This window comes from Dysidea avara, chromosome 3, assembly GCF_963678975.1.
Source record: "Dysidea avara chromosome 3, odDysAvar1.4, whole genome shotgun sequence".
NCBI classification, from domain to species: Eukaryota; Metazoa; Porifera; class Demospongiae; order Dictyoceratida; family Dysideidae; genus Dysidea; species Dysidea avara.
The window spans coordinates 22,334,366-22,346,211 of record NC_089274.1 but is presented as its reverse complement, the minus strand read 5'-3'; the positions used below and the strand labels follow the sequence as shown (position 1 = coordinate 22,346,211).

General features: G+C 38.1%; 1 protein-coding gene across 2 annotated transcripts; it reads right to left on the bottom strand.

The window, feature by feature from the left end:
* Position 1: 1 nt before the first annotated feature.
* On the bottom strand, positions 2-9,912 carry LOC136250264 (ethanolamine-phosphate cytidylyltransferase-like). Of its 2 annotated transcripts, XM_066042445.1 has the most exons (18): positions 9,759-9,912; positions 9,464-9,506; positions 8,782-8,827; positions 7,138-7,186; positions 5,953-5,989; positions 5,446-5,524; positions 3,092-3,206; positions 2,998-3,034; positions 2,901-2,948; positions 2,748-2,837; positions 2,552-2,596; positions 2,372-2,449; positions 2,093-2,170; positions 1,532-1,597; positions 1,233-1,277; positions 1,156-1,176; positions 942-1,030; positions 2-154 (listed from the first exon to the last, which is right to left on the bottom strand). In XM_066042445.1, the coding sequence occupies exons 1-18, from the start codon at positions 9,836-9,838 to the stop codon at positions 61-63; spliced, it is 1,140 nt and encodes a 379-aa protein (XP_065898517.1). In that variant the 5' UTR covers positions 9,839-9,912; the 3' UTR covers positions 2-60. The 2 variants fall into 2 exon arrangements, with proteins under 2 accessions (XP_065898517.1, XP_065898518.1); XM_066042446.1 differs by lacking the exon at positions 9,464-9,506.
* Between the last annotated feature and the right edge of the window lie 1,934 nt (positions 9,913-11,846).

Genomic DNA, 11,846 nt, shown 5'->3' with positions numbered 1-11,846 from the left:
GTACACTACAAATAAACATAATTTCGATTTAAAAATTGTCAAGTGGTATTGAGTTACTAGTTAGTCATTGGTATTACCACTGCTGCTATGAGCTTCTTGAATTTCCCTAATCTCTTTTTCTTGCTTTACTGTGTTACGGCTGGAAAATTTCAGCCTGTAATTAGAAATACACATGTATAAAACATTAAACCATTGTGTTCTTGAGTTCCTAATATTGACTGTATTAGAGTGTTGTGATAAATTCTGTAAGTGTTGCATCTGCCAGACTCCTGATATATTCATAGTCAGCATAGATAAAAATAATAGGGATTCACAAGTGACACCAATCCTTGTTATGGGTATGCTGGTCTTGGTTATGGCATACAGGTCCAGTAGCATACCTTCTCATGGTCCTTAGTAATAGTGCTGCAAAAAAATATTCAGTGACATGACTGGGAAACTTGTAGCGATGGAGTTCGAGACAAACTGGATGTGTACCACCGTGATTTGATAACACTCACCCAATGTGCTAACTGTGAAGATAAATTCACAAAAATTAATAAAGAATGTAGTTAGCAAGATATGACCACTCATAGTTTGGACTGATAACGATTGCCCCTACATAAAACTATTTGTTTCTATGGGAATGATGTCACCATTGCAATCCCTATTATACACTAGATTATGGTAACAATGATACACATGTAGGTTGTCACTTTAAAGCTCATTTAACAGAACCATCTGTGGTGGGATAGTTAGGTAGCATTACAGGGACGATTGCCATGTACCGGTGTAGAGACAGGTAATCGATACATCAACAACCTGGGGGAGTTCCCTAATGGGATTTATAGTAAGAAATCTGTTTACCACTCGTGCCTTATCTACTTGAAATGGTCAGGTGGTTTTATTAAAATGGTGACCACTAACAGCACTAAGTAAGGTTACAATTGTCCTCACATTACCTGTTCTCGATTATTCGGTCAATGATTGAAGATGTTGTGACTTTGCTGCCACTGCTGACACACTTGAAGATGCCTCGTTTCTTTGGTACCTATGGAAATTGTGAAATAAAATGTTGCTCACCGAGTACACACACACACACACGCGAGTACACACACAAACACTTACATACACAGTCAAGCACAATAATACATACAGACAGACTTATATACTTACTTCATACGGATCTTTTCCATTCTGTAAACACAACACAAACAGTGAAATACACACACAGTATACACAATCCATCTCACCACATCAGGGATAATCTCACTGTTCCCATGTACCACCACATCAACCTGTGTGCACACATGATGACTGGATGTTACACCACGCAGTATGTCATACATGTACGTATATCAGAAATTCTTGAAGGGGTTGAAAATCTGGGTTCAAGGATGTACCTAGTATGTGCTCAAAACACTACTACTTTTGGGACAACAATTTTTCAGTATAGTCCTGAAATGTTGCATGATACAGCTAAGTAAGTACATACATTGCCAGACTTGTAACAATAATGCATAACAATTGAGTCATACAGTATGCATATCACCTTGAAATATTCCAATAGTTCATCAGTCACAGAATAGGGAGCTCCAATCACCACCTCTGACACATACTGGATGGATGATATGGAAAAACAAAACAGTACTTGTTAAAGATCAGCCACATAGCAAAAAATGGCAGGGTGAGTTGAAAGTATAATTTTTTGAGGTATGTACGTTTTGGTTATTTCACACACTAGCTGTAGGTATAGGAGGGTGGCAAGCTCACTGTGTGCGTACTTGCCTGCCATCTGTTTTATGTTTTATCATGTGAAGGTGGCTGAGCTATATATAAAGTGGAGAAAGCATGTAATCAAACATTTTTTCATGTACTGTACTAAATAGTGGTGTGATTTCACTTGCTGATAATTTGTGACAGTGGCAGCAGTGAACATGACTACAAAAGCACATACATTTCTGGAAACATAGATTTTTCAGAACTGGTAGGATTTTATTGCGAAGTGCATTTTCTATTTCAGTAGACAAGAGGGGGAGGATTTACACACGCACATGTACACACGCACGCACGCATGCACACACAACACACACATGCTATGTTTGAAACTCACCTTTAGTGCCAACAAGCTCAGTGCCCTCTCCTGCAAGTTCATGATGGGATGGTTACTACCCTTGTATCTGTTCACCTCCTAGCCATTGAATGCAACAATATCTTTCACTTTATGGTCACAGTGGAACCCTTTTACTACAGACACCTTGGGTCCTGATTTCAGAAGTCAAAAAGTGTGTATCCTAATACAAATGGGGCCATGGACAGGTGACCATATAATCGAGGTATTCACTTTCCAGGGTGTCATTTTTGTGAGGTTCCACTGTAGTGCAGCACTTACCAAGTCTGTGAGAATGCCAACCACTAAGAAATCTCCCTGCTCCCTTGCCTTCTCTAAGAAGTCAACATGGCCGATATGTACACGTGGAGTTAAGGAAGATTATGAAATAATTGCTATGATTTTATCAAGAGTTTATAATAACAAGAGTTCATAATATTATTATGAACTCTTGAGGATATGACACAGGTCAAATGCTCCAGCTGTATATACCACTCTATCACCAGGCTGTAATTCAAGAAATGACCATTAATTCATTAAATAAATAATATAATTAAAATTATATATATAACCTATTTACAATTACAAGATGGTAATTCATAAAAACAGTATAAATACTGTGCAAATCAATATGCCACATACAGTATAATGTACTCACTGCTGGAACTTTTCCATTAGAGAATTGCTGAATACGATTAGATGTGGAGAAATGTGTTACACCAGTGTAGGGACTGCGAGCACACGGACCCTACCACATAAAACAATATCACAATATGTTGGGCCTCTCAAAGCCATAAAGGTAAAACATTACCTGCCCAATCTCAATTAGCTGGCTGGAGTTAATCTTACTAATGTCCCCCTACACAGTGGACAATCAACAACATGTCATTGTTTATGATGTCATATACCTCTTTACTGTGATGCTGTTTGGTCATCAGTAACATTCTCAAATAGAAAAGACGATATTTAGTTCACTGTTCCCTTTTGCACAATCATTGTTACCTTCCCACAAGGTCTGTTGTACTGACTCCCTGTGTTCTCTCGATCTCACGGTACCTTCCAGCTGCTTTCTGTGCACCGTAGGTATCTGTCCCATCCGGAGTGGTAGAGATATCAGCTAGGTAAGATAGTACCACACAACAAACTCATAACACTTTATATCTGGTAAGATTAATAGCTAGGTTTGTGTAGCTATTGGTGTTCAAATTGTACAAGTAACAACAATCTCTGCTCACAAAATAATTAGTACAGCGGCTAAGCAACAAATTTTTGATAAAATTGTTCACTTTGTGATAAAAGCACCAAATTTTCTGTGGAAGTTGAGTATAAGGTATAAATCATTTGAGATACGGTGCCACGTCAAATGCATTGCCTTAGGACATGTTTTGCAACTTTTAAACACGGTTATAAGTCCATTTTTAGCTGGACAGGAAACCATAAAAGTACATCCAAAATCCTTAAATCGCAAGAAAGTATTTCAAATTTACAGGTGCAATTAAAAAATCTTTAAAATGTGGTAAAATAAACTGTTTTTAACACTTCTAATGGAGTCAATATTTCAGTGTTAAAAAGTACAGGCACAATCCAATAGACATACTAATACAGGTACATTGTACATCTATGGCTTCATATACCATGACCCTCTGTGCTTTATAACATGGCAAGGTAATGACCTGGATGGATGCCTCCCTTGATCAGCTTATGGATATGACCATCCCTTGCTCGTCTATGCAGATGCAAAGTTCCAGTTGAGCACTTTTTGGCTTCCCAAATACATTTTCTATTGATTTTACTTGTCAGGTTCTTTGAGCATGATATGATAGCTAGGTAAACTTAATGACACCATATCTAATATGAAATAGTATGAAATAAGCAAATATTGTACCAAGTTTGGCGCTTTCATCAAAAAGAGAATGATTTTTTTTGCTTAGCTGCTCTACTAAATGTTCACTTTGCTTATTGATTTGATATGATTTGATTTATATATTTAACCTCCAAGCAATCGGCTACAGCCGTTCTTCCTTGCCCAGAGGGACACAATACAATACATAGATAATACACACAAAACTAAACAAAGCAAGGTATAACCGATACAAAGACAACCAAGGTAAACAACTTACAACACACACATACACACACACACACACACACAAAAAAACATGCATATAGTTAGTACAATCATATTAATGTTATCAAAGGAATGCGTCACAGTGCCGCTTAAGGACATCCACATACTCATAAAATGGAGAATTAATACAGTCAGTTACAGCCTCAATGCGTATGTTATAATATCAATATCAGCCTCAATGTGTATGTATGTACCCACTATGGGCCAGAGTGGAAAACATGGGAATTACTGTAATTCTAACTAACAAAGCCTGATACAGTATATAAATTGGTAGAAAAATTGATTGGTCATAAATGTGTGACCAGATTTTACAAAACCGATCCAAATCGCACATCAGGCTAAATCAAACTAACACCCCCAGTGGATAGCTACACTATCATACTACTAGTTTTGACACTCAGTACTACTCAAACTACTCCAGGCTGGTTTCAACAGACGTTCTTTCTGGGTGGTGTGTACAGCTTGAATGGCAGTTTTCGGCCTTGTGAAGGACCTGGCTTGGCAAGAATCAGTGGTTTACTGGTGGACAGCCTGATAATGCTGGCCAGACGTTTTTTTTTCTGTTGATTTTGCTACATATCAGCCACTAAGGAGCCAGCACAGCCCTGTAATCTTGTCTCTGGACTCCAGTCGTGGTCTGTTTCCATTTTGAGGTCTAACCCTTTCCCACCCCGCCAACCTCCCACCCTCCACCCTTTTGTGAGCACTTGTGATACTACCTCGCTCGTCCAACTGTTTATTTTATTTGGTGGGAAACTCTACGAGCAACTACAAGTACTGGAAGTTGTCTGAAAGGTAATAGATTGATGCATCTTTTGTGTAAGTTTCAAATGCGTGCTTGCTATCCTTGGAGGGCTTGCATTCTTTAAAACCATTTATCTCAAAACTTCTAATGTGCGATTTGGATCGTTTTTCCAAAATCCAGTCACACATTGTATCAGACATTTGAATGGAAAGATTTCAAAACATTTTTAGTGGGTCAAGCAGTACTACTACAAATGAGCCAAATTTTCAAAAAAAATCATTTTAAAAAACTAATTGTAAAATTATAATAGTTCCCAGTAATGTAAACATACATAATTGAGGGAATGCTTTACCCCTGTCACAATACAGTGTACCAATATGCACGCACGCATGCATACATGCAAACTATCCATAAAAACAACACACATACACGCACACCACACACACACACGCTCACACAAACAAACACACACACAACACTTACCTCCATGTATACAGAAGTCACAGTTGTGCTTGTCCAGTGTGTTCTCGGGTGTAGGCAAGTAAGGTGAGGCCTCTACAACCTGTGGACAATTGTAACTCCTTCTGTGAGTTTGTCATGAGGTATAATACTGTATGTATGTGTTGAGCTGAACCCTCAAACACATTTAATAAATCAAGTATGGAAAATTCTTGAAATTTGCTCATTTGTATTATACTGCCTGACCTACTAAAAATATTTCAAAATCTTTTTATTCAAATATCTGACACAATATTTATGAACAATCAAAAATTTTCACTATACATTTCCTATGGGGAAGTCATAAAAGTGTACCATTCTGTTGCATCTCTTTCCTGTACTTGTACATTGGAGCCAAACCGCACATGTATGCTCTTGCCTCTTGATACCTTTATACTGTCATCATTAACCATATGGTTGAAAAAATCTACTTTTCTTTTTAAACTGTTTTCTCAGGGCTCAGCTCAACTTGTACATACTATAGTAACATACCTCATCCACCCATTTGATGGCTCTGACAATTCGATACCTGGTGGAATAATGGGACAATTTAGCTGGTACATTGGTAGTATCGGTTAGGTATAACAAAGCCCAACAGTACTAACTCGAAATGTAGGTTAATGGGTAAAATACAGTATTTGCACAAGTGAAAAAGAATCATAAAAATTTTTAAACGCTTTGTTCTTTGTGAAGAAAAGGTCCAATGATAAACACCTGGATTCGCCTACTAAAGAGAAGTTTGAAAATCTTTGTTTTGTTGCAGTAGACTAAAGGATACGTGAGTTATGGGCATTTGTTTACGTCATGTCAAAGTGATCATACGCAATCGATCTTTCTTCACTGATTTCATCTCTGTCTGTAGTGAGGAAAGGTGATAGAAGGAAAAACTTTTCCAGTAAAGGAATCCCTTATTCATGGAGAACACAATGGTGCAAGTTGCAATTCTGTACTGCTGTAAGTTACAGCCGTTTTTGTAGCGCCTGTAATTTATTTTCCCAACACTTTCTGTAGTAATCGATCTTTCTGTTGTTGCTACTATGTAGGGCTGTAACTCCAAAAGTTGCTGGCATACAAGGCTAAAGCTTGGCCAGAGCATACATTTGGCTAAGTAGATTAATATTCAATAATAAAGAATTTGCCATTATGTTGGGTTTTCGCAGATCCGGTCACATTTAATCTCAGGGTTCTGTATACTTTTACAGTACAATAAAGGTTCAAAATTAGTAGGCTGTACTGTACTACCATGCTATTGAGTTTTGACAAATCTGACAAAATTAAATGGGAGATCATTATACCAAACTACAATCTGACAAAATTAAATGGGAGATCATTATACCAAACTACAATCTGTCAAATCTTTCCATTCAATCCAGCAAATCTTTTAAATTTGCTAAAAACATTTTTCTTGCCATTGCAATAATTTTCTCCTGCCAGATTTTCCTGCTATATGCAGTAAGCACTCACACAGGACATGTAATACATCATGTAAAAGTTTGGCAAGACTTTATTGACTATAACTGTGCCTAACTGATTAACAAACTTTCATCATTTACATTGCGGTAAATTCTTGATGTTTTAGCCTTTGTACAATTTCTCCATGTGGCAACCAGCCAGATGGGGTCTCTCTTTGTGGGCAGCATGTACACACATGATTATAGTAATGACTATATAATATACCTTTCTTGTTCAGTATACACAGGAGGACCTTTGTTCTTCATAATATCCTCTATGATACACACGTGTACAGGTGACCAAGTGTAAGTGTGCGTAGTGTATAAGTGTAGTGTGTGTATATAAGTTGGGGGTAACTAGTTACTTTTGTCACTAAGTTACGTAACTAGTTACTTTTACAGTAACTAGTAGTTACTTGCTTTGTAACTAGTAACTTGTAACTGGGAGTAATTGTCTGAAAAGTAACTAAGTTACAATAATAGTAACTAGTTATTTAGTTACATTGTAAATATAGGTAATTATGCTTTAAAAGCAAGAACCCTTCAATTCTTGTGCCACATATGCTACAGCCACATTATGTAAACAGATTCTGTGCACTGTTCTCTATGATTCAGCTTGAGTAACAGACATAGCAATAATCAAAACTGACCTCAAATAGCCATAGAATTGTTATTTTAAGTGCACATATGTATTGAATCAACAAAATTCATGTTACAAAAGCTAAAAACAAGTCATAATTTATACTACGAAAGTAGCTAGTAACTAGAGTACTTTAGTTACCTTTTAAGAAGTAACAGTAACTGTAACAAAGTTACATGGGATAAAAGTAACGAGTAACTAGTTACTTTTCTGAAGTAACTACCCCAACTCTGTATATATATATATATATATCATACAGTACGATAGTACTGTATAGTAGGGACATCGAAGGTGTGGGGGCAATCTGTGATATAATATAACCCAAAAACCTGCCGCGATTTTTCCTCACAACAACATGACAGTATTAGTTGGGTAAAACCAAGCCCAAAAGTGTCTTCAGATCGACCCGAAACGTTTCCGTCAAGTTGCTACAGAATTTTTTTAAATTTAGTCAATGGAATTTTCTACTGCCTGCCTGCCCACCTGCCTGACGCCTTCAGTCAAGCGTAGTGGAAAACTGGCTACAGCTACAGCCCTAATTCTTTCACATAAACGTTTCTAGATCGCTTAAGAAAAAACCTTTGGTATATTGATAAACATACAATGCTTGCGTTATTGTCTTACCTTTTATCCATCTTTACCATGGCCATCAGTCAAGGTTCTACCGCTGAGTGTTAATAGACTACAGTACGGCTTCCATTTACCAGTGTATATTGCATCAAACTATTCAAATACACGTGGTCACCAGGTGCACCAAAACATTTTTAGCACATGCGTACGTGACTTGCTCTTGATATCGATCAGTCAGAGCAACTTGCAGCAGTGCATTGAGTGTAGCACAGTAGGGATATTCACTTATTGTTTTACAGTATTTGGACATTACATACTACTCCAATCCAGCTTGTTTCAGTACTTTTTATTGCAGCACTATACACTGTCCCTACTCTAATTTAAAATTCCTAATTTTTTCTTATACTTGTATATATATATATATATGTACTGTATGTGTGTGCATGCATGCATACAATAAAAGAGTCCCAATGGTTGTCACTTGGTAGCTGCCCACAGTACAGTGAACCGTGATGACAGAGTTCTAGGAATCCTCCTGTGCTAGTGACAAGTTGCTGGCCCCACAAAAGTTATGATGTCTTGTTGGTGCGTGTACACACACACACACACACGAACCCACCCACACATTATACATGGACAAACAGACACACTGGCTCTTACCATCACTGTGTACTCCCACCACCAAGTAATCGCCAAGAGCCTTACCCTGAGGAAAACAGATAACAGTGGTTCCCATTATTTATAAGCAACTGCATTGAAACAATCATAGAGATCAATCCTCTTGTCTTATCAGCCCAAAAATGCAAGGCACAAAGGAGTGCGAATTATTCATGTGTTGTGTAATAATGTTGTCAAATTCAAAAAGAGATATTAGTCATAAGCCATAGTTGGTCAAGTATCAAAGATCTGCGAATAGGGGTCTTATAGCCTTTCCAATTGCATGTACTTGGCAATCCATAACTTTACTTGTGAGTATAGTACCAGCCTGAAATTTGGTCACTTTACACTCCTAACATAGCTGTAGTCTCACGTGGCCAGTTTTGTGGCCAATGTTATTCAATTAACATCCCCAGAGTCTGGGGACGGCTCAGAAGTAAACAGCTATTGGAGTTGCACCAGACCTTTTTTCCCCACCCAATACACGGAAAAAGCAGTCTGGCCATGCGAGACTACTGTTGCTGGATGTAATTTTAAGACAATACGTTAAACACACGATGAGTTATGACTCGCCAAACTTGGAAATTTGTAAGGCTATAATATAAGACTCCCTTTCGCAGATCCAGTCACATATTTGAACTATTGCAAGTACACTATAGGTACAACAACACAAGTACACTATTACCTGTCTGAGTGAGTTAGCATGTCCATAATGTACCATGTCATAACTGTGTAGTAAAAGGGCATGTGTTACCACAGCAACATAGTAAAAGGTGAAACTAGCTCATTAACGCGCCCACAGTGTGACATAGACATAACACGTTAGCTTTATACAAGGAACACAAGGAGCACGCATCTATCTCCGTACACTAAAATTCAATAACATGCTCAAGCCTCTAGCTATATCGAGCTATATACATAACAGCCGATGTGACCTTTGCTGTATTATCGTGTATTACGCAACCACGACATTGACTCACCATCCGTCTGCCCATACTCTGATTTCTTTTCGCTTTTTACTAGTGGGTGATTTGGCAATGGAGCTTCTCCTCTTAGGCATTCCTGTGTCTTTTCGTTACTCTGTCCGTAGGATAACTCCGTTTGTTTTTTTAGTTCACGTGATAATTGCGTTAAAATATTATCGCGAAAATAAGTCTAATTCATTGTAGGCAGGCTTGATTGCTCTGAGGAGAAATGACTAAAGTTGATTTATATACCAGCCCACACACACATAAAAAAACCCAGTCTGGCCACTACACTAGCCTAAGTGTTTGACAGTTATGTTCACTAGGTAGTTCACATGAAGGCGTGGCTCAGTGCGCAGATGGAGGGCCTATGGTGCATGTGAGGTGTTCAACACTTCAACTGTAGCTATATGGATTACAAGGATGCGGACTTCAAGGGAGAGCAGAGTGGAGAGCCTCTGGACAACCTTTTGACTCTTCCTATTGAGTTGCTAGTTCGTTTTTGACTAGTGCACGTGACATTGTAAAGCCCTGAGAAGAAAGCTGCGAAGTGTTAGTGAAATCCCGTCGTTGTGGAGGGAGTTTTTCTGGCCACATTTTGATATTCGCGAGGAGTGTTGTGTGAAGGGTGTATTGAAAATCGTGTTAGCCAGACTTTTATCTCGGTAGGTTCTTTTAGAAGAAAGTGAACCTTTTTAGCTATATGACATGATTCAGATTATGTACACCCAGCATGCCTTCGCATGCTGAAACTAGGAGGGTCTGGGGGCATGCCCCCCCCAGGAAAGTTTTTGAAAATAGATACTAAAAGGTTGAATTTAGTGGAATTTCAGTCAATAAAAATAACAATTTTTTAGGGTAAGCTGAAGACCAGCTGTATGGATGATATCTGGAAAAAAATATCTCTACTGCTACAGTAATTATACCATCTGCACATACATGTGTCTAAATATAATATATTGGAATGTCACAGTGAATAAGAATGGGAAAGATTGAGCACTCCGCCATGATCAACAGGGGCAGTGCTGCAGAACAAAGGGTGTCTTAAACAATGAAATTTACACATTGCATGGAGTTGAAGCATGGATGCTATTCGTGGGCTCTGCATGGAGTGGCTTACAATTGTCCACCAAAATCTTATATTTTAATGAAAGCTTGGTTTAGACAATCTACATGTAAATTAAGTAGCTTTTAAAAGAAAATGTAATTGTGACTGTTCTATTAGAGTGATTGTTCTATTAGAGTAATTGACTGCTCTATTAGAGTACCTCGATCTTGCATTGCATTTAATACAAGCACTGAATGAGTTACTCGGAGCACTTAATTTAGCTTCTTGTTAGTGGTATCTAGTAAACTGTAGCTGATAGACTTTTGCTTCTGAAAATTCGGACCTGTACACTAAAATTTACTGAAATTGTGGACCTTTTTTCCAAGAGGGCGGTTCTTCAGAACCCCCCGAACCCCCCGAACCCCCCCTGGTTACGGGCCTGGGTCACAGTTCATAAAACGTCTATTCTTTTCCTAATCACGTGACGTCTTCCAAGTTTGCAGCCATGTTACAATATTGTGGTAACCTGGTGGAACTTACAATTAAATTGACCCCTGACCAATTGAAAATGGCTATACAGCCTATGGGAAAATTACAGAACCTGGATATTCCATGGAAAAGTAAAATTCATCCATTGCCGGCTTGCAATTTGTAGTAGATTGAAAAAGCCCACATTAGTGGAGTCAGATAGGCCAGATCTTATAAATAAATGTATCCCCATCCCAGGAATCAGTGATCACGATGCAGTGTATGTTGAATCATTCATTACGGCAAAGTACAGGTGTCCAGCTAAAAGAAAACTTTATCACTGGGCAAAAGCTGACTTCCAACTGTTATCACAAGTTATTACAGAATTTACTTCAAGTTTCACTAGCTCTAATACAACCACTTCATGTGTACAGAAGATGCGGAATGACTTCAAAGCAATGTGTATGGATTGTATGGAGCTTGTGCCTTACACATATCCTAGTTCTAGATTCAACCAACCATGGGTCACCACCAGAACCAAACGTATCTGTAGGAAAAAGAAAAGGTTATGAATAATTAAAGCCCAT